This window comes from Ursus arctos, unplaced genomic scaffold (assembly GCF_023065955.2).
Source record: "Ursus arctos isolate Adak ecotype North America unplaced genomic scaffold, UrsArc2.0 scaffold_9, whole genome shotgun sequence".
Classification (NCBI taxonomy): Eukaryota; Metazoa; Chordata; class Mammalia; order Carnivora; family Ursidae; genus Ursus; species Ursus arctos.
In genome coordinates, this window is record NW_026623111.1 from 53,132,643 (window position 1) to 53,157,326 (window position 24,684).

General features: G+C 35.1%; 1 protein-coding gene across 1 annotated transcript; it reads right to left on the reverse strand.

The window, feature by feature from the left end:
* Nucleotides 1-1,950: 1,950 nt before the first annotated feature.
* LOC130543210 (UDP-glucuronosyltransferase 2A3-like) lies at nt 1,951-24,433 on the reverse strand. The gene is made up of 6 exons (XM_057309554.1): nt 23,663-24,433; nt 13,457-13,605; nt 10,833-10,964; nt 8,318-8,405; nt 6,884-7,103; nt 1,951-3,612 (listed from the first exon to the last, which is right to left on the reverse strand). Exons 1-6 carry the CDS (start codon nt 24,384-24,386, stop codon nt 3,333-3,335), a joined length of 1,593 nt encoding a protein of 530 aa, XP_057165537.1. The 5' UTR covers nt 24,387-24,433; the 3' UTR covers nt 1,951-3,332.
* Nucleotides 24,434-24,684: the final 251 nt, after the last annotated feature.

Below are 24,684 nucleotides of genomic sequence, written 5' to 3' on the forward strand. Positions count from 1 at the left end.
TTGTTACAGCTCCACTCAAGGGTGTGTCTGAATGGTAGTGGTGGAGCAAAATCCTTCAATGGGTAAAATACCAAGCAATACATCTAGGTGACTCTGTTTTTATGAAGAAAAGAAGTGGTCTGCTTTACGGGTCTATAGATTCACAGGCAAAGACTAATGGATTGACTGGTTTGTCAAAGATTTGGGAATACTTAGAGGGGCGTTTAAAGGTAAGAAGGGTTGAGGTAGAAGTACGTGAATAAAGCTCTTGCAGCTTGCATGGAGGGTGAAGCTGCTCATATTCTGTGGAAATTCCCTCCAGAATCCATGTGCTACTGACAACTGTCTCAGTAATAAGGTGGTTTGGGGGAGCATAGGTGGCTCAGTCAGTTAAGCACCTGCCATCGGCTCAGGTCATGGTGTTGGTGTCCTGGGATGGAGCCGCGTGTCGGGCTCCCTGCTCAGCGGAGAGTCTGCTTCTCCCTCTCCCTCTATTGCTCCCACTGCTTGTGCATGTGCTCTCTCTCTCCAATAAATAAATACAATCTTTAAAAAAGATAATAAGGTGGTTTGGATGAGCAGTCCTGTGAATGTTGGTGTCTTTTTCCATACCCTCCAGAATTGGATCTTAAAGCTCATGCACAAAGGGGTAGTGGAGACGGGGGTGGAAACTATATATTAATGTGCAATTTTGGGGTTAATGTAGAGCATGAAATCAGCCATAATACCTGGCTTGCTAGAATGTAACATGGAGGCTTGTAGGGGCAATGGAATGTTTTGGAGAATGCCGAGGCCTGCGTGACCTCTCTGCCATTCGTATGCTGTGGGGAGTTCCCTTCCCTGAAGCTTTCTTAGCTCAAACAGCTGCCCTGTGATCTAAGAGATGTATACATTTTCCCATAGGCTATGTTTAGCAGAACTCCTAGAACATGCAAATTAGCATATCATATGTATCCTTCCTGTAAACAGATCCTTCTAGTTTCAGTAAGACCCCTTGTCACACATCATGAGCTTGAGAAACAGTGAGATAAGGATTTGTGATTATCCTGAAGGACCAATAAAAGCGGGAGCAGAGAAGAGCAAGGTCTTTGTCTTTGAGTGTTGACTCCCTTGCTTTCTTCTGTCTTTCACCGCAAAGCTTGGAGTCATCTTTCATGCATCGGTACAGGGAGTGCTGGCCATTCCCAGCAGCACAGCATGGACTTCACGTCACCAAGGCTCATTTGGCTACTGCAGCTGTTGCATTCTCAATTTGTTACTAGCAGGGATCTCCCCCACTTCCTTTCCAATATGGGGAATTCCCAAGGGTTCTAGCTAGCCAAAAAGTAGAAAAATTGCATTGGTCACCTTCCATCCTAGAGGATGTACCATTTTTTCTTCATAGAAGTACTTATAATTTCCTAGTAACAGATTCTCCCCTCACCTTCTCTGTAGTATTTCTGCCAGATCACAAACTGTGCACATGCAAGCTTAGTAAAAATGTTGGTGTTGATATCAACATTGTGCATGACCAGGAGCCATATTTATAATGAAGGAAACATAAGAGTCTAATACTATGGCATTTGCTGATTTTTACGAAATTCTCCCTTAGCTAGTGAGAGCTTTTCAGGGTTTTAGCTGGGAGACAATATCCTATATATTTTAGGTGCTGTCTTAAAGGATGCAGTGTATGTTTCAAATCATAACCTCACATAGAAGCCTTTTGTATTTTAGCTTGAATACTTGGGTTCAGATCTCAAGGGGTTGAAAGTGGGAGTGAGTCCCCGAACAAGTATGCCTACTATTTCCCTTAGACAACTTTGTTTTTCATTATTACAAGTTCGAATCATGTGGTTTGGAGGTTGCATTTCTTAGAGGAGGAATGATTCTTCCCAGGGATATAAGCATGCTTTACTTAGATGACTAACTGTGACTAATTTTGAGCTTGATTGCTTTGAGTTCCTCTGCTTCCGAATTCATTTAATAAATACATTTTTAGCCTTCACAAAATATTTAAGAATTTATTTGCATTTTCAGTAATTACATATTCAAAAAGAAATACATATTCCCATATCATATATCATGCAGTTATTTTTAAATTGGAAGTAATTTTCAATATGCCATGTTAAAATGAATATGAATTTCAAAATTTTCAGTAAGCCAACAGATGTCATTTATCACGTCAATTATTCATGAAATACTGAAATTAAAACTTGAATTAGAATATATTATTAAGTTTATTAGGGGTAAAGAAAATGCAGTCTTCATTTGTTAAATTAATGCAGGGCTGACTCAAATATGAATTTTAATTGGTGATTTCCATGATAAATATTTACTAAAACGTACCCTTAGTGAAGCAGATCTGCTAATACCTCACATCCTTGGCATAATACTTAATTGATAAATTTAAATTTGTAAAAGATACAGACTGAAAAATAATACAATGATCTTACATTCCAAGTAAATATTTGTTTTTACTCAAAAACTCAATCTTTGATTATACAGTCATTACAGATTATGGGCAGTAGTGATTTTCAATATAATAAATTGACATTCAACTTTAATGTTATCAATGTACTGTTAATTAAAAATTTCATAAAATTTTTATATTTTCTTAATTATTTCCTCTATGAATGATCTGGTCACCTTTAACATATTGCTGGCATTCTCTGTTCCTGAGAAAAAATAATGACTCAATTTCTTTTGTTTGAGTGCAGTCCCCAGACCCTTGCATTAAAACGCACACAAGAGTGCTAGTTGTTTGCAGACAGGAACACAAACTATACTTATCTACGTATTGAATGGGAATTTGTAGACCTTCCTAGTAGGGTGCACTGTAATAGCTATTATCAATTTAGGCTCTGACCCCAGTGACTTTGGACGAGCAGAAGGGCTTATGATTTATGAAAAAAGAAATCATTACTCTTCTTACAGCATACTAATTTATGGTAGTTCCTTGATTTTTATATTCTAGGGGAACTTGTGAATTTTATTCTTCTATATTCCCTACATCCATCACATTCAACTCACATTTTGTGTGCTCCTCAGGATTCAGCACGTTGTTAGTCAGCATATTCTTAAGGTTAAGCATAATGAAAAATAATGATATTTTGAATAGAAGATACATGAAATTATTAGTGTCCCTGTGTCAGGAAAATGAGAAGAAGAGGGTAAAGGCACCTGGGAAAAGACAAAAGAAGACTGGGACATGTTCACTAGTAAATGATCATATTCAATACTAGGCTTTATCTCTAGGCTAAGGTAGAGGAATGGGAATTTTAAAAGCAGGATGGAGATAATCTGTTTTCATTAAGGTCACCGGGGCTAGAATGAACAGGATTGCCCATTAAGGCCGTTGCCAAACTTGGAAAGATCTATTCCCTCTTTTTCTTCTTTCCTGTTTTACCAAATTTTCGACAAGAAAACAAACAACATTTTGTGACCAAGAATATAGCAGTTGCCACACAGGCCAGCAGGAACCCAATCACATCCAGAGAGTGGTACTGGAACCAGGTGAGGTTGTGAGCAGCTGGCCGCAGATGCTTGGCTCCTTTGTGGCGCATGACAAACTCAATCCAGAAGACTGCCCGATCCAGGGGCTTTACAGGCTGGTCATGGTGAATCCTCGATAACCTTGTAGCATTCTCTTTATAACTGGTAGACAAAAATAGAGAAATTAGAGAGTTTTTGTTTTCGTTACAGGTAATATGTGATACATGTTATATGTTATGTAAGCCAAAGGCTATAGATACATTGAGAAAAAGTTCATTCTTGCTGAGACATGAACTTTGCTGGTTGCACAGCATCTTAAGAATTGTGAAGGGAGGATGTAGAAGAAATATATTCTTAATAGAATGTGGTGAAATGCAGACATAAAAAATGGAATAAGTTTGCTGCAACTCTATGGTCTCATTTTAACAAGGAGGAATATTGATATTGTGTATAGTTTCCAGGATTGTTCCAAAATCAAGACTCTGAATAACCTAATATGCAGAAATATTCATAAGAAGGTCCATAAGCATGGTCTTTACTCTCGGCCACTTCATGATGGCAGATAAGTAGCTGAAAATTGACATTAGTAAACCATTTCTGCACTGCCTAAGATCTTGGCATTATGATAACTGTTCCATTGCACACAGTGTGTCTTTGTGCTGCAAAGGAGAGTGTCTATATTGGCAATATCAAGATTGGTAAAGACACTAGGGTAATTTTGGAAATGGCAAGGATATGGAGTTTGCATTTTTAAGATAAATAGAAATATCTTGCTAGAATTAGAGCCCCAAGTCCACGAGGCATATATGGAGTTAACTCTAATCTCTCAGACAGTAATGGGTATAGGTATGTATTTGAAAGGCAGGTTTTATCTTCAGCTGACATTTCTTAGTAGAGGAGCCAGAATTAGGATATTTCCTTTTGGTTTTGTGTTATAAATAAGAGTTCCAACTTGGAGACATGAAGATGCTGGAAGGTAAGTGATTTGTGAAGAGATGTCCTGGTGTGAGTTAGACATTGCTGGGATTGGAGAAGAAGAAATGTGATTATCTTTCACCTGTGAACTTGGTATGCTAGCTCTAGTAGGAGGGGATAATTTACCTGTGTTCTTTCTTGTGTGCAGTGAGAAAGAATAGTCATACTCTTTCAATAGGATTGACAGATATGTAGGGTTAAATCAAATATCACATGGTTCCTCCTAAAACATTTCAGGTAAACTACAGTGGCAATAAAAGCCTATCTTTCCAAATCATATTTTTGTTAAAAGTTTTCTCCATTTATAGGGGCGCCTGGGTGGCACAGCGGTTAAGGGTCTGCCTTCGGCTCAGGGTGTTCCCGGCGTTCTGGGATCGAGCCCCACATCAGGCTCCTCCGCTATGAGCCTGCTTCTTCCTCTCCCACTCCCCCTGCTTGTGTTCCCTCTCTCACTGGCTGTCTCTATCTCTGTCAAATAAATAAATAAAATCTTTAAAAAAATTTTTTTCTCCATTTATAGATAGATTTAAAATCTGAAATACATATATACAGGATAAACTTGTAGTTGTGAATCTAAATAAAAATAAAGTATGCTTTCTTATAAATGAGACAAGAAAGCCCTATGCTCAGATTTAAAATGATTATTTAACATTTTATTGTACACTAATGTTATATGAGTGTTATCTGAAAATATTATAATTAATTAAAACTACTATGGTTTATGTATTTAAGTGTAATCTTTTGTGTTCTTAATTCCTTTAAGAAGTTATAAATGGAATGCAAATATATCCATATATACACTTTATACTAAACTCTATTGTTCCCAGATGATTTCTGAGTTAGAACTAGGTTTACAGTTAATGTTAAAATATTTTAAAATAAATAATTTTAGGTATTTTCTTGGAAATTCCCGAGTATTTATGTTTCTGTCTCTTGCATCAGTAGTTTTCAAATCAACAATAAAATTTAATGGCATTCCATGAAATAAGGTAGAGTTCTAAAAAATTACAGAACTTACTCTTGCTTAATAGAATGAACCAAAACATCAGCAGTAACAGCCCTGTAATAGTCTAATGCATTAGACATCAAGATCATCATTTATGAGAAACAGAAGATCATCGTCAGCCTTGCAGAAGCTCTTAACACCAGCTCCAGGTTCTGAATTGAAAATATCTATGATATTTTGAAAATTATGTCTTAAACATGCATCTTAATAAAAGTCATCTGATTGGAATGCGTGTGAGGGGGGGAAATGGACCACTAGCACTGACTTTTTAGGTTCGATTCAAGGCAAACATTCCCTTTTGGAGAGAAATATATTGACCCCTTTGTCTAAAAAAACCCTTTAACTAGGGTTTAGAATAGATGGTTTTACATAGACTACTTCCACCAAAAAAAGCTGCACAAAATGGAATTTGAGTTCTCCTTCTTGTCTACCTCCTGAATTTCAGATTTCAGTAATACAAATGGAATGTTTTAACTATCCTTTGAGTTTTGCTTCTGAATCAAAATAATTGATTCTGAGATAACCTGGAAACAAATTTAAATATAAGACACTTACACAAATTCAGAGTAAAATACTGAGGAAGCTAGATGAAAAATATGCCTTGATACCAACTTAAAACAATATAGAGGGGGGAGCCATAAAAATGATGGACTTGGAATGTAATTGGGCATAACACATAGTTCAAAAAAGAGGAGAGTTGAAGTAAAATAAGAATGCAAGGGTTATGAATAAAAGATAAAAAAATAGGTTATAAAACAAAAAGTGGTAATAAAGGGTATGTAGGAAATCTGTTGAAATAAATTGGCAAAAAATACCACTTAAAGGATTACTAATGAAATTAGAAACTATACTTTTGTTAATGATGACTATTTTTGAATGATAGTTGAATTATCACTTCCAATTTTGTACTTACTGAATGGCTATAATATTTATAGTCATATATAAGTGGTTCTATACGAACAAGCAGATTGTTTGAAAAATGTCTGAGCTATGTGATCATTAAAATGATTGATTTTGAGGGGCGCCTGGGTGGCGCAGTCGTTAAGCGTCTGCCTTCAGCTCAGGGCGTGATCCCAGCGTTCTGGGTTCGAGCCCCACATCAGGCTCCTCTGCTAGGAGCCTGCTTCTTCCTCTCCCACTCCCCCTGCTTGTGTTCCCTCTCTTGCTGGCTGTCTCTCTTCTGTCAAATAAATAAATAAATAAAATCTTAAAAAAAATAATTGATTTTGAAAAAAAGGATTGTAAAATATCTGAAGTAATAGTATTTATTTCCCCATTTCAGCAGATCACTTCAATGTTCGGGAAATGAAATAATAAAGTGGTTTTCATATTGATCATGTTATAGTTGTGATTTGAAAATCAATCCGTTAACAAAGTCATGAGACATTGAACATTTCCAAGTATGCTGGGTAACATAATCAACCGTAAACCTTTAAAAACAGTAGTACTTACGAAGGTTCATTAATGACTGTTCTCAAGGCAGTGAGCAGATCTTCACTGGTCATTGTGTTTATGTTCACCTCCACAGCCGCTCCTTTGGCCTTCATGTGAGCGATGTTATCAGGTTGGTCAGCAAACATAGGAACTCCCACCATAGGAACCCCATGATAAATAGCTTCATAGATTCCATTGGTTCCACCATGAGTGATAAAAGCTTTTGTTTTGGGATGACCTAGTTTGGGAATTGGGTGAGGATTTCATTATAATGTAACAGAATTTTAGAGAGAGAGAGGGAAAAAATTACAGAGTAACTCAATGAAGAAAGCATTTTGTACAAAAGCTGAGAGCACATGGGCTATTGCTATCTCAGAAAACTATGATCCCAGGAAAGGAGGAGGAATGCAATCCCTCTGCATCCTCTGGAAGGACTTTACTGAGGAGGAAAGACCAGAACTGAGACTGAAACTTGAAGAGTGATGAGAGTCTTAACTGAAATGCTCTTTTGTGAAACAAAGAAAGCACTGACCTTATAAAATTAACTGCCAATTCTCTAATTATTTCTGCTTTAAACTGCAAGTAAAATGAGTCTTTTTTTTGCTTTATTTATTTATTTTTTAAATTTTATTTTAAATTCCAGTATAGTTACCATACGGTGTTATATTAGTTTCAGGTGTGCACTACAGTGATTCAACACTTCCAGACATCACCTAGTGCTCCTCACAAGGGCACTCCCTAATCCCCATTGCCTATTTTATCCATCCCCCCATGCATCTCCCCTCTGGTGACCATCACTTAAGAGTCTGTTTCTTAATTTGTCTCCCTCTCTCTTTTATTTTTCCTTGGCTCTTTTCTTTTGTTGTTGTTGTTGTTCTGTAAATTCCTCATATTACTGAAACATAGGGTATTTTTCTTTCTGACTTTTTTCTCTTAGTATTATATTCTCTAGCTCCCTTCATGTCCCTGCATATGGCACAATTTTATTCTTTTTGATGGTTGACTAATATTCCATTTTTTATATATACCACTTCTTCTTTATCCATTCATCAATCAATGGACACTTGAGCTGCTTCCATTTCGTGGCTATTATAAATAATACTGCTATAAGTATAGGGGTGCATGGATACCTTTGAATTAGTGTTTTTGTATTCTTTGGGTAAATACCCAGTGGTGTGATTACCGGATCATGGGGTAGTTCTAGTTTTTACTTTTTGAGGAACCTCCATACTGTTTTCAGAGTGGCTGCACCAGTTTTCACTCCTACCAACAATGCAAGAGAGTTCCTTTTTCTCCATGTCCTCTCCAATATTTGTTGTTTTTTGTGTTTTTGATTTTAGCCTAAAATGTGACATTTTTAACTATTACACATTTATTGAATTATTTGTTGCAAAACAGTTACTTTACTTGTCCATTATTCAACTGTACAGTTTTTCTTTCCCTCAGTCTTACCAAGAAGATCATTCTGTGGTATCCAATCATAGAGCCGAGTATTGGCTCCTAATGTGGCTGGTTTCTTTCCTTTGTATCTCCATAAAACCTGTCGAAGACAGTGCTTTAATTTTGCAAGTAAAAACACACAGTGAAGGCATCTTAAATCCTCGGAATTACTTATAAATCATGTGGCCCACCACTACTTTATGTGATAGCGAGAGAAGTAGACATAAGGGCTAGTTTGCAAACACGGAGATATAGTAAGACTGTTTACATCAACCCTGTCAAAAAGGGCTTGAACTAATAGTCTATTCAATATAGTTTTATCATGTTTATATTTATTGCTCAAAAGTTTTGGGGTATGAAATTATAAGTAAAGATATGTATAAAAGACTGGTTGAAGCAATCAGAGCATATGGGTTTAAAAGGCATTAAAATAAACACAAATACTGTGTAAATTTATTAATGTCTTAAGGCCATCCTAACTCTCATGTTTCTAATGTAATGTTTTCCAAAAAGGTAATTAGCTTTAAATTTTTGTTGTCTGGTTGTTGAATGATTGTCTTTCTTTCTTTCCTTCTTCCCTCTCTCCTTGCCTCCACCCCTCTCTCTTTTCTTCCTCCCTCCCTCCCTTCCTTCCTTCCTTCCTTTTTCTTTCTTTCTTTCTCTCTCTCTTTCTTTCTCTCCTTTTCTGTAGTTTTTTAGGGCGGAAAAGCTGGAGGTTTGCTTTACTTCATTTTTTAATGAAGTATCTTGTTTGGATATTAACCTTTTTTTTTTTTTTTAAAGATTTTATTTATTCATTTGACAGAGATAGAGACAGCCAGCTAGAGAGGGAACACAAGCAGGGGGAGTGGGAGAGGAAGAAGCAGGCTCATAGCGGAAGAGCCTGATGTGGGGCTCGATCCCATAATGCCGGGATCACGCCCTGAGCCGAAGGCAGACGCTTAACCGCTGTGCCACCCAGGCGCCCCTGGATATTAACCTTTTGTTACATACTTTATGCAGGTCAGAGAAGCTCTGTAAATTCAGATTAAATATTCATAGGTGGCAACCTTATTTTTTAAAGTGTTTATTTATTCAACAATTCCACACCTCACCCACTGATCATCATGACAAGTGCACTCCTTAATCCCCATCGCCTGTTTAACCCATGCTCCCACCCACCTCCCCTCTGATAACCATCAGTTTGTTCTCTATAAGAGTCTGCTTCTTGGTTTTTTTTTTTTTCTCTCTCACTTTTTCCCCATACTCATTTGTTTTGTTTCTTAAATTCCACATACGAGTGAAATCATATGATATTTGTGTTTCTTTGACTTATTTTGCTTAGCATTATACTCTCTAGCTCCACTCATGTCTTTGCAAATGGCAAGATTTCATTCTTCTTTATGGCTTAAAAAATATTCTATTGTGTATGAATACCACATCTTTGTATTTCTTTGTATTGTATTTTAGTTAGTTAACATATAGTGTAATTTTAGTTTCAGAATAGAATTTAGTGATTCATCACGTACATAATACCCTATCTTCTTTATCCATTCATCTGTCCATGAACACTTGGGTTGCTTCCATACTTTGGCTATTGTAAAGCTGCTATAAACATTGGGGCGCATGTATCCCTTTGCGTTAATGTTTTTGCATTCTTTGGGTAAATACCCAGTAGCATGACTACTGGATCATAGGGTAGTTCTATTTTTAACTTTTTGAGGAACCTCTATACTGTTTTCCACAGTGGCTGCATGAGTTTGCATTCCCAACAGTGCAAAAGAGTTCCTTTTTCTCCACATCCTCGGGTGGCAAGCTTTTTAACAAAAAAGTTTAGAAATAAAAATTCAAAGACTTGACAGGCCTAATAAGTATGCTCACCTTTATGGAGTTGTATATTTTTAACTAATATACCAATATGAAGAGTTCTAGGGTATTTCATAAACAGGACTATAGAAAGACTAGAAATCTAGAACTATAATGACAACAAAATTTAAGTTAATTGAATATCATAAATCAGAAAATATATATTGCTTGATAATAATAGGATTTTTAACTCTTTTTACTGAAGAAATTTCAGTATAGAAGGATAGGCTTCTACTTCTAAACCAACTAGATCTTGATACAGTGTCAATAAGACCTAGAAATATAAAGTATATCCCTGAACATAATTCCTATCTACTCTAGTATAGCATCTCTCTTTTCCTGGACCTTGGAGCTAACACACTTGAGAATTTGGGGAGTAGTCAATGCAGGTCATAAGATTTCAAAGAGTAAAAAGGTATTGGGATCTTAACATTTCCATCTCTATTTCACTGAAGATAAATGATTGTATAAAAAGATGGAGTTCCATAATAATGCAAAGGCTTACTAAGCAAATGATTAAATGTGCCTCAATATAGCATTTTAATGTTTTAAGAAGTTTTTACTTGAAGGTGGTACTAATTACGCTCAGTGTTTTGGCTTTGATCTGGGAAAAGTGCTGTTAGTCACACTTTCTCTCCAATTGACCAAGTAGCTATTCACCAGGACCCAAGGTTGTACTGACCTTCTGTGGAATCTGGGCAAGGGCTGAGGCAATGAGATTGGCTTTTTCATCTGTGAGGTTTTTGACCATTGATCCCAGAGAAAACACCACAACACCATCTTCACCCGAACTTTGGACAAATTCTTCCATTTCCTACAGCAATAAAATTCTATTACAAACACGCGGGATAGCAGGGGGTAAAAAGTTTACCTGTTCTTCTAAATAGGCCGCGTCAGGAGAAGTGTCAGAGACGTTAGACTGGTTCTATCTTCTGCCACAGAGAACCATCTAGTAACTTTAAGAGGAAATATGTTTCTTAAAACTATGGTTCAAATATAATGAGTGATTACAAATAAAGGCATAGAGCCAGACCATTATAGAAAGTGAATAGGCCAGAGACAGCTCTTCCCATGGTTCATGGAACACTTACCCTCAAGGCTTCATTTTATGAACCAGCAGAGATGTTTGCAAACTCAAAAATATTCCTTGTAAGGAAGCCCAAAACATGTCAGTTTTCATCCAATTAATTATTAACAAATCAGTCTAACTCTCTGTTAGGCATTCAGGATATTTTTCTCATGTTAATACTTTTCCTGATTAATGGGGCTAAAAATGAATTTCTTTTTAGAATTGAGATGTATAGTAATATTTTGAAAGTAAACTGCTATTTTTTTTAATCACAATAACATTTATGAGACAGTGTTTCTCTACCTTCCCACAAGTAGCTGACATGCCGTAATTGAACCTTAGGACAGTGATAAATATAAACTTCTCTACGAATAAAATCCTGTGGGTCACCACTTACAGTTGTGCAAGTCGGGCACTGCAAAGTCTGGGACCGGGGTCTTTTGCATTCTAATCTATGTGAATGTCAACCTCTAGAGATGTGTCATACATTCCCTGTGCAATTATTTGTGGCTTCCCTGCAATATCTCTCTCTATATTTATGACATTTCTCAATTGTATTTATTTATTTATTTATTTATCAATATATTTCTCAATTTCAGGCTAGGAAAATTACTAGGGAAACGATGATGCCGTAGATGAAAGTGGACTACTCTTCTGGCTAAGATAACGTTAAGAGAATATTTCTGAAGTCCCAGAAATTGGTATTTTGCCATTTTGATTCATCTCCCTAGAGACAGTGATGGAATAAACACACACACACACACACACACACACACACACACACACACGTATAAGAACACTTACAGATCTAGCAGTTGGATTTGGATTCTTGATTTGGCTGTCTTTCATTGCTATTTTTCTGTGTATACTGTGACTGGCATAATTTTTTCATCAGAGATATAAGCTGTGATTGGTATTCATATGGCCCAAATGTTTGTATTAGTAATTGGGTTTGGAATGGAATAATTTTCCCCTTCTTGTAAAAAATGTCTGAGTTGTTTTGTGAAATTGTGTATGTGAAAAGTGAGGACAGGAGGATGAATATAATAGTGTGGCACGGGGTATTATCTACTGAGCCAAGGAATATGTCCTGTCTCTTTCTGTACCTTCGTTTAGAGATTGGTTTATTATTTGCTATAATAACACTCAATAGAGCTTACCTGTAGCTATAACTTGACTGGTAAGAAAAGCATATTCAGAATCCTAAAATAAAATTGAAACTTAAATGTGTATCTTACCCTAAACAGAAATCAAGAACTCTCCTGAGAACACTATTTAACCTGCAATCTTCTACAGAGATTACACTCGCTTAATTACAACCCAAGAAATGGGTGTGTGCCTCCTCAATCCCTTGATAATGGTAGCTATTGATAAAGAGAGTTAAATACAATATTTTTTATCATGTTTATCTATTATTCTCTTTTATTTCTCAATGTTGTCTTCTTCCAGCGTTTTTGGGTGTCCACATTTATTTTTGGTGACTTTGGGATGTGGTATCCTTTCCAGAAATTTCAGAAAAACCAGACACTATGATCTTAAAGAAAGAATTCAGGGTTTGGGTCTCTTAGTTCTATGATTTCTTTATTTTGATGACTCCTAATATGTTTCTAATGCTCTTTGTTAAAACCTAGACCTTGTATTACCCATATGATTACTAGCAACATTCACCTGAAAATTTTTTTGGCTCCTTAAAGTGAATAGGTCCAAAACTGAATTCATCATTGTCATCTCAAAAAAGTTCTTCCATGAATTATTTTTTTTCTCGGTAAAGATCACTATTTTCCAAGAAGTGCTACCTGATTCCATGTCTTCTGTCAACACCAACTTCTTCTTACTGAGAAACTCTGGAATCTAGCTGAGAGTTCTCATGAAAGCATCTTTATCACTCAAGCAATCATAGTAACTGTCCCAATTCATAGCTCCATGAGGCTTGTTAGGAAGACTATAGTAATCTCTTAAGTAATTTCCTAGGCTCTAGCTTCCTGTGGCTTCAGTCAGTACCTAAACTGTAGACACACTGATATTTTAACATGCCATTTGAATCACTTCTTTCCTTAGCCAAAATATCACAGTGAAGTCCAAAAAAGGTAATATCAGTCATAAGACATCCGTATGATTTGTAAAATAGATTTGGAGTAGCAAACAGCATATCTTTGTTATTGAGGCAGTACACTTTAAAGAAAAATCAGCACTGTATCATAAGGTACAAAAGAAACCCTCCACTGTAATAGACCTACCTTAGGTAATGGTTTGGCAGGTTTACAATGCAAGCCTCCTACAAACTCAAAATTAGGTAAGTATGGACGAGGAAATTCAAAATCCCAATACGTCCGGATTAGCCAAATTTCTGCTTTTCCCATAATCTCACACAATGTAGTGGGTCTTCCTGGAGAAAATGAAAAAAGTTGTGTGAAGCTTATTAGTATATATGTTTGTTGGGATACAATTTACACTAATTTACTGACAAGCCATTAAGGAAAAAATAAATCTATGTCTCCTAGATTCTTTATCACATCTAGATGTTAAAAGGAAGGGGAAATTAAAATGATAAGGAGGGAAGAGACAGATTAGGAAGGAAGAAAGGAGAGAGGGAGGGAGGGAGGGAAGAAAATGGAAGTAAGAAAGAGAAGAAGGATGAGAGGTGAGAAAGAGGGAGGATGAGAAGATATTTGGGTAGAGAAAGTAATTTGTAAATGTAGTTTCACAAAAAAAATTTAAATAAAATTGTTGCCACAACTCCATTTACTGATGAATTTAGTACTCATTGTTTCTCTCCAATTAAATGGCAGATGATAGATTAGCCCCATTGTATCAACACCAAATTCCTTCTCAATGGTTTTCTAACTTCTAATTAGGAATGTATCTCTACCTTCCAGCTTGTTACAGTCTCCAGTTCACTCATAATGTTAAGGAATCTCACCAGCATTTGTTTACTTTATCTTTCTGAATCAAATCCCATCACTTTCCACCACAATTGATTTGCCACTAGTTTCTTAGTTGAGATGCCCTGAGTAATTCATACCCAATACAACCCCCTTTGCAATGTGGAATATACATGTACATACCACTAATATCACAGTTATTTTAGTGTTACCTTTAAATGATGTTTTTTTGAAAGGGAGAGTCTAAGTATTAATTTTGGAAGATTTGTAGAGGGGAAGAATGAGTATTTGCAAGTGACCAAGTCAAACATAGTTAGACACAGAAAACATGGAACATTGCATCAAGAACTGGGGATGTACTGTATGGTGACTAATATAACAAAACATATTATTTAAAAAAAAAGAAAACATGTTTTGCATGTAAATAAATAAAAGCTCATATGACAATTCTCCTTTCTTAGCGATTACAATCAAAATTGGTGGTCATATACAACACAGACTCAACAGCCTCTTTTTAGAGTCATTGCTTTGTAGTGTTTGAATTTACGTCTGAGGTTGTATAGTCAAACGCCTTAATTTGATAATGAAGAAGAATTTCTCAAGGATGCTCACCTTGAAATTGCCAGAGATTGGATAAAAACACCACTTCACAGCTTCCATGTCAAATATTTATGTACTTTAGAGGTCTTGTTCCATGCGTGTCATGTCCTGTCTTGATTCCAACTCCTTAGGTGAAATTATAGTGTATAGCTCATAGAACACATTTCGAGAAATACCTAACTTACAGTATTTACTAAAATTCTATATTTGAAGCAGTGATGTAGTTACAAATATGAAGTCAATGAAAAGTAAAGAAAATAGAATTGAACAAAAGTATGCAAATGTTGGCAAATAATTTCATAAGACATTTTAAATGTTATATTGGGAATTATAAAACAAAAATACAGAATTAAAATTTACCACCAATCCTTTTCCTGTAATTATATAATTCACACAAACCATATTATGAACACTGGAGAATTATATAAATGAACTATTAAATTTGAGTTACCATGTAAAGACTGTTATTGTTTCAGTATATTGTTATAAACCTCGGTAGATGAGTCTACCGAGGTGACTTTTAATTTCAAAGAGCTCTTAGAGTTAGCCTGCATTGATAGCAAAATGCCTTACAGTAGGCAAGATAGATAGGAGGGCATTTCAGTGGAGGACAGTTACCAGTCTCTCAGAGGAAAGTCGTGTTAGCTAGGTTGGTATCTAGAGAAACTCTTCAAGGCTAAGGTTATTAGATTCTTTTTGAAGACATGTGAGGAAACTAACATGTATAAGTTATGGGTCACTGTTAAAAAATTAACACTTTACTTTTTCAGAGCAGTTTTATGATCACAGTAAAATTGAGGGAAAGGTGGAGATTTTTCATATACCCTTGCCTTCACACATGCATAGACTCTCCATTATTAAAATCCCCAAACATAGTGGTACGTTTGTTAGAATTAATGAAGTTATATTGGCACATTATATCATCTGAAGTCCATAGTTTACATTATAGTTAACTCCTGGTATTGTTAATTCTATGAGTTTGGACAAATGTAGCATGATATCTAGGCATCGTTCTGGTATCATACAGAGTATTTTCACTGCCCTAGAAGTCCTCTCTGTTTTGCCCATTCATCTCTCTTCCCTCCCTACTCCTGGAAAACGCTGCTATTTTGTTGTCTTCCCTGTTTTCCCTTTTTCAGAATGTCATATAGTTGGATTTATACAGTCTGTAGCCTTTTCAGATGGCATTCTTTCCCTTAGTAATATGGATTTAAGGTTTCTCAAAGTCTTTTTATGGTGTGAGAGCTCATTTATTTTTAGCATTGAATAATGTTTCATTGTGTAGATCTACCAGTTTGTCCATTCACCTCCCAACAGACATCTTGGTTGCTTCCAAGTTTGGGCAAATATGAATAAAGCTACTCTAAATATCCGTGGGCTCATTTTCGTGTCAACATAAGTTTTCAGCTCATTTGGGTAAAGACCAAGGACTACGACAGTATGGTAGGAGTATGCTTAGTTTTGTAAGAAACCATCAATATGTCTTCCAAAGTGGCTGTACCATTTTGCATTCTCATTAGCAATAAATGAGAGTTCTTGTTCCACAACTTGCCAGCATTTAGTATTTGTCACTATTCTGCATTTTGGCCATTCTAACAGATGTGTAGTGCTATCTCATTATTTCAATTTGCATTTCCCTCATGGCACATGAGATGGAGTGCCGTTTTACACACTTGTTTGACAGCTGTCTATCTTCAGCTGATGAGGTGTCTGTCTTTGCCCCGCTTTTAATTGTGCTATGTGTTTTCTTTTTGAGTTTTAAGATCATATATACGGGGGCAGAGAGAGAGAGAGAGAGAGAGTATCTTCGGCAGATTCCATGCCCATTATGGAGCCCGACACGGGGCTCATTCTCACAACTCTGATATCATGATTTGAGCTGAAATCAAGAGTTGGATGCTTAACCAACTGAGCCACTCAGGAACCCCTAAAAATATTTTAGGTAACAGCCTTTTATCAGATGCACCTATTGCAAATATGTCCTGTCAAACAGTGTCTTATCTTTTAATTCTCTTAACATTGTCTTTTACTAAGCAGAAGTTTTAATTTTAGTGAAGTCCAGCATATTCATAATTTCTATTTTGTACCTTTGGTGCTATATATAAAAAGTCATTGCTATACCCAAGATCATCCAGATTTTTTTTTTCTAGGATTTTTATAGTTTTGCCTTTTACCTTTAGATCTATGATTCATTTTTAGTTAAATTTTGTCAAGGGTGTAAAGTCTGTGCCTAGATTCTTTTTTTGCATAGGGACGTCCAGTTTCTTGAAAATATATCCATTGTTCTACTTTTGTTTCCTTGTCAAAGACCAGTTGACTACCTAGTTTGGGTCTATTTCTGGCCTCTGTATCATTTATTTCCTTTTCTTGTCTCATTTCCTTAGCTAGAAATTTCAGTATTATGTTGAGAAGGTCTGGAGAGAGATGACATCTTGCCTTGTATCTAATCTTGGAAAAAAACTTTCAGTGCCCCATTATTAAAGATGATTTTAGCTGTAGGTTTTTTATTTTGTTTTGTTCTGTTTTTCTAGCTTTATTTTGCTTTGTTTTGTTTTGTTTTTCTAGCTGTGGATATTTATCAAGTTAAAGAACGTCCTTTCTATTCCTAATTTACTGAGAATTTTAAACATGAATGGGTTTTGGGTTTTGTCAAATACTTTGCATCTATTAGTATGCTCCTGTGACTATTTTTTTTAGCCTCTTGTTGTAATGGATGACATTAATTGATTTTATTTTATAGAACAGTGATTTCATTTATTTATTGTTTAAGAGTTGTAAGTTATAGTAGGACTTAACCCCTCACGAGACTGGACATCAATCATCTCTTTGTAAAAAGGTTCTTTTTCCCAAACATTCCATCCAAAGGATGAATGGTTTGTTTGCACCCAGTGCCATCCAAATATTTAAGTCAAAATATTTATACATTTCATATATATGTGTATATAAGTGTACATATATATATATATATTTTTTTTTTTTTCTCAAATAAGTGACATGTGCTCGGAGCTGCCTGGCTGACATAATGACAAATTTATGCATCAGCAACATTCTGAAACAGTAGTTAAAACTCAAAACAACCATGAGCTCTCAGTTCTGTGTTTAGAATTACTGCTGGCAGTGGCAAACAGAGGTCTTCTTGCAGTTTTAGGTTGATTAATGGGCCATTGGCCTCCTTCCACCATCAGCAAGATATTTCCATAAAAATAACCCATCTGAGGGAAATCTAAGTAGTAAGATCAATTAAAAATCAACATTTTTGAATGTTGAAGCAGTCTTGCATATCTAGGATAAATCCTACTTGATGGTGGTATATAATTATTTTTAAATACATTGTTGGATTCAATTTGCTAACATTTTGTTAAGGATTTTTGGATTTATGTTTATGAGAAATGTAGGTCTATAATTTCCTTTATTGTAATGTCTTTGTCTGGTTTTGATATTTGGGTAATACTGGCCCCATAGAATGAGTTAAGAAGTATTTCCTCTTCTTCTGTCTTCTAAATGTGATTGTAGAAAATCAGTATAATTTCATTATTAAATATTTGGTAGAATTTGCCAACAAACATATGTGGGACCAGTGCTTTCTGTTTTGAGGGTAATTATTAATTCAATTTAATAGATCTAGACCTATCTAGATTGTCTACTTCTTCTTGTATGAGATTCGGCAGATTATGTCTTTCAAGGAATTGCATTGTTCAAGGAATTTGTGGCATTTGTTTGTTATCCTTTTTAATGTCCATAGCATCTGCAGTGAGGCATCTTCTTTTATTCCTGATAGTTATTTGTATCTTCAGATTTTTAAATTATTTTTTATTCTTTATTTTGTTTCGGTTGGCTGGCGTCTGATCAATTTTATTGATCTTTTCAAAAATCACTTTTGGGTTTCATCGATTTTCTCTATTGATTTCCTATTTTCTGTTTCATTGATATCCACTTAAATTCTTATTACTTCTCTTCTTCTGCTTACTCTGGATTTAATTTACTCTTCTTTTGCTAGTTTTCTCAGGTGGAAAATTAGATTATGTGTTTCAGATTTTTATTTTCTTTTTTTAAATCAAGGTATAATTGACATACAACATTATATTAATTTCAGATGTACAACATAATGAATTGATATTTGCATATATTGCTAAGTGGTCACCACGATAAATCTAGTTTACACCCACCACCATACATAGTAGCAGAATTTTTTTTGATGAGAACTTTTAAGATGTACTTTGTCAACCACTTTCAAGTATGCAATAAAGTATTAACTACAGTCTCCATAACTACAGAATGTATATTACATTTTTATGACTTATGTATTTTGTAGCTCTAAGTTTGTACCTTTTGACTCCCCTCACCCATTTCACCCAGCCCCAGCCCTGCCTCTGACAACCACCAATCTGTTCTCTGTATTTATGAGCTTGTTTGTTTGATTGCTTTTTTCACATATGCATGAAGTCATACTGCATTTGTCTTTCTCTGTGACTTATTTCACTTAGCATAAGCCAAACTCAGGAACAGGGAGTCGAATGGTGGTTGCCAATGATGGGGGCTGGGGCTAATAGGGAGGCATTCACCAAAGTGTACAAAATTTCAGTTAAAAGATGAATAAGATCTGGGGATCTAATATTCACCATGGTCACTATAGTTAACAACATTGTGTTATATACTCAAAAACTGCTATGAGAGAAAGAAAATATTAAATGTTCTCACCACACACACACACACATACACACACACAAACACACGCACACAAATGGGAGTGTGTTAACTAGCAATACTGTGGTACTCATTTTGTAGTATATATGGGTACCAAATCATCATGTACATTTTACACTTACAGAATATTTTTTGTTCAATAAAGCTGCAAAAAAGAACTAATATGGAAGAAAGGAAGTAAGATAACAAATAGAAGCAAAACCAATTAAATAATGAAATTTCTGAATGACAAAATAAGCATTACAGATAATTAGGGAAAAGAAAGAGCCTTGAATAAATAGTGATGATAAAAGTCTTTATCCCTATGCAAGGGTAGGGATAAAGAAGGGAGAGGAGAGAGATGGGGGAAGGAAGCTGGGAAGATCAGAGAAGGAAGAAGAGTAAAGGAAGAAAAGCAAAAAGAAAAGACATTGACTCCAATTTATAAAACACAGAAAAATAAAATGCTAAGTATTAAAGCCTTCAAAGGAAAAAAAACATAGCTTGTTTGAAGATAGTATAAAAGGAATTTATGCTTTCATAGTAAGAAAAAATCTCCTTAAGTGAATTAAAATAAAATAAAGGAAATAGATAATTATTTGACTACATTAATAAAACCTGAAAGTCATCACAGGAGATTTAAGAGAATGAGAAAGACATCTTAAATGCAAGAAGGTATCTACAATACATAAAACTGACAAAGGCTTATCTAGGTTATATAAAGAATTTATTCAATCAGTAATGAAAACACTAGCAAATCCATTAGAAAAAAATGGGCAAAAGATATAAGGAGGATATTCACTGAATAGAAGAAGAAGTGGAAATAGCCCATAAAATAGGAAAAGTTACTCAATCTTTGTATAATCAAGGAAATCCAAAAAAAGTATGATATAATTTCAGATGAATTGGATCAACCAACCTGAAAAAATAATTTATTTCTCTTTGAGATGAAAAGTCAGAACAGGGTGACAGTTGCAAAACTTTGTAAATGTGATACATATCATTGTACATTTAAAATGTGTCACATTTATGGAATGTCAATTATATCTCAATATAACTGTTAATACATGTCATTCAATGATACGCTGACTAAGGACATGGAGCAATGGGGACTACAATGCCCTGGTAACAGGTGAAGTGAAAATTTTTATTTTCTTTGCTGAAGTATAAATTTTTGAGCAAAGTCTGAGATTACCTGGTAGGGGAAAAGATATAGTTTATATTATACCTTATTTATACTATTGCTTTTATAAAACAGGAGACATATGCAAGTGTTCATAACGGCAGCATTACATGAAAAACCATGCAGCCAGATGTCCATCTACAGAATGGTATGGCCAAGTTACACAATAAAACACTATCTATCAATAAAGCTTTATCTACAGAGCTTAAAAAAAAAAAAGAAAACACATGATTCCATCACCAAAAGAGTATTGAGCATAAGTAGTGAATGTTTGTAATTGTATACTATTCAAAAACTGAACGGTAGTTTTGAGAGAATTGCATATAAATTGCAGATGTAAAATTTTCAAAATATTCAACAAAGTCAGGCTTATAATTTCCATTGGAACAGGGGTGTTTCTACGGGAGTGGCAACAACCTATTTCTGAACTTGGTTATAGAGTATACAGAAGTCTATTTTATTATTTCTTTCAACTGTACACTTATATCTTATATACTTTTTTGTTGGAATGATATTTTCTAAAATCTGAAGGTAGATGCATAATATTTTTAAATAGATATAAAATGTTTTTATGTCTGTGTAAAGTAGTTGAAAATTCCCAAGTCAATTGATGGGCTTAAAATATATTTGTAATACATATTATAGCAAAAAGGCTTAAATTCCCTAAAATGTTAGTTATAGGTCAGTAAGATAAGCAGACCCGAAGAAAATGGAATTGCTATCCACCTCAGAAATGGTCTGAGGATAAAGGCTAAATGATTCAGCAATTTTAGAGAACATTATGGCAAGGATATAAGTGCAATAAATTTCAGACAACATGTTTTGTAATACCAGAGTTGGAACAACCCACGTAGCTCTCACGACCAGACTAGTTCAATGATTTGTTGCATCCATTAACATGAATACTGTTATGTGAATGTAAAGAATAATGTACATTTAAAAATATTCTGTAGAAAGATGTCAAATCTAGATTTGGTGAAAAGAAAGGCAAAAATGAATATTTAGTAATTCATCCTAATGACAAAGAAAAAAAAGATGCATATAAATCCTTACGTTTAGTGATACATGGGTAGTGTCTTGATGTAAAGACAATAATAGTTAATAGTACTAGAAATAGAAATATGAAGCCAATTATCATTCATTATATATATTTTTGTTCTGTTTAAAATTTTTAGCCATTTGTATTAGTTATTTTTATTATGAGATTCAGAATGAAGTCATACCCACGGTGCATTCAAAATTTCCTGATAAAGAACATGAGAGAATGTAGGAATGAAAAATCAACAAAAGTACAAATAGCAAACAAACAAAGAAACCTGTTAAAGATGATAGAGTTAAAAATTTGCCAGAGATCCTAAGGACTACATTTATTCCATAGTATTTATACACACAGAATCCTATAACTTTCCCCTATCTATGCATACCATGCCAATGGCCTAAATACTTATTGAGTAGAACTGGAAAAGCATCTCTGATCATCATACTATATTTATTTTTCTATGTCTTGCATTGATTTCTGAGAATAGAATTGAGGCCCAAATCCCTTCTTCTTTACTTCAGGTCCATAGAGCCCTACACACTGCCTGCACTCAGGTAGTGCATCCGGGGTCTTACATCATTTATGGTGAAATCCACATAGTATAAATTTAAATCGTGTATAAAGCAAAGGATTTTTCAAGTGGATTCCTTTGAATATTAGTTTGTGAAACAAAGTTTCAGTGTTAGGGACTGACTGGTATTCCTCTAATATTCATATGTTGAAATCTGATTAAATTTTGAGATAGGTCTTTAAAGGTGAGAATAAATTCTTAAATTCAATGAGGTCCTAAGTGTGGGCCCTAATCCAATATCACTGGTCTCCTTATAGGAAGAGGAAGATACACTGGGTTTATGCATGCACAGAGGGAAGACCATGAGAGGATATAGCCAAAAAAAAAAAAAAAAAAAAGTCACATACAAGCCAGGAGGATGGGCCTTCAGAGAAACCAGCTCTGGCAACACCTTCCTTGACCTTGGACTTCTAGCATCCAGAACTGCGGGAAAACAAATTTCTGTTGTTCACCTACTTAGTCTGTGGTATTTAGTTGTGGCAGACCTAGCAAACTAATATAATCAGGGAGTTAAATTACTCAATATTTCTAATACCCAGAATGATCTTTGGCTTGTCAGTTCATGTTTCTTCATGATTCTCAAAAACAGTTGGAGTAGAAGCCAGCTTCAGTTGATGAAATCAATGAGAACTAGATATATAAACTTGTAAAGCAAAACCATTCCTTATTAGAAAACGCAATCAATTAAAAAAGAGAATGTATAAATTAGTGAAGAAAAAAATGCTATCTTTCAACAACTTTAGCTATAATCGTTTTTAGTTTTCTATTTAATTTTTCAGGTTTCTTTGTAGTACTCCCTGAAGAAGTATAAATCAACCAGAAAACTTTTCAGTATGACTAGTTCTGAGGAAACAGTTCACCTAAGACTTAGTGAAGTTTCATCCCACACTTAGGAAAGAGATGAGAATGGCAGGGACTCTGGTCCAACAGGAAAATAATATACATTTTGAATATAATAATCTATGAGTCTCAAAATTTCTGGGTCAAAATTCAGACAAACTAAATCATATGCCAAAGTTAATCCCATCGTTAATATAGTTCAGGTTTAGTTTGTTACTGGAATCAGGCAAGGAGATTATCTTACTCTTACAACCAACATTACACTTTTTTGATCAATAAAAAGTCAAATCTCCTCCAATATGAAAATTCAGTATACAAGACTTATCTGTGATATCTTATATCTGATAAAAAAAAATCTTCCATTAGACTGACATTTATTAGTGTGTTTTATATTTTGTTTTGTTTTGATAAAAACCTACTAAGTATCTAGTTATTTTACAATGTGGGTAGATCACTGTAAAAAAAGGGTAACCATGATAATACATTTCTTGCCTCTCCCTTCCAATTAGTTATTGATAACAGTTTATCGCTATCACCTCTAGTTTTATGTGAAAGTGAAGCTTTTAGAACGTCATTTTCTTAGAATTCTCTTAAATCCCGAAGTTTCTTTACATAACTACTTTAGAATGGAAAACAATCTCTTACCTAATGCTTCACTGTAAAACTGGTTCCAAACCTGAGTGTCCAGTTGTTGGATCCAGAAGTTAGAGAAAATGAAAAACATTACATTTTTTACCCTTTGCAGAAAGGTCATTCTGTCTGTTAGTCCCACCATGGCAACAGGCACATAGGAAAGTGGAGCTGGAAGTTTCCCACAGTATTTCTCCAGAGTTTCACCTATAGAAACCCTTAGCGTGTACACAAAAGGGACTGTCAGTAACTCAGCAATCAGCTCTCCACAGGGTAACACAGGGTCTATGACCATTACATCGTAGTGGGTTTCCTGGAGTTTCTTCATGAATGACCGGTTGTAGACTACACTCTCACACAGGAGTTTCAAATTTCCAGTTTCTCGAAGAAGGAATTCTTGCAGTTTCATGGCTGACTGCCATGCTGACAATGTTGGCATAACATTAGTAGCCACGTCTAAAAAATCATTGAGTGTTTTTTCAGCCTTCTCTCTGTTAGGTGACATAGGGACCACCTCAAATTTCAGTGTGGAAGCCTTGCTGTAGTCAATGATGAAACTCTCTGGAGAAACCAGCACAGTCACCTCATGGCCCCTTTCCGTGAGTTCCTCTAGAATAATCTTTAAATTGAGCCAGTGGCTCATGTCACAAGGCCAGACCAGGACCTTCCCACAGAGTCCACAGCCAGTGTAGCAGAGCTGCAGCAGCACAATTGCTGAAATCCATTCCTTAGCCACCATGACAGCATTCCCTCACACACTGCTCGACAGAGGTTGAATGTCTTCTGGGCAGAGATGTGAAGAGGCAATTTAGATACAGATCAAGTTAAAAATTAATTTCTAGAGTTAGGAAATGACTGTGTAGAGACCTTTGTCAATGTTGTTAAAAGGGCACAGTACTATAGAATATTTGTTCAGGAGGAGATACGAAACATTTAAATATTTTGGAGGAAATGGCTGCCACAGTTTAGGAGTTAGCTTTGAATATATTAAAATAAAAATACTATATTTTAATTGACAATTTTTAAATATAATAGAA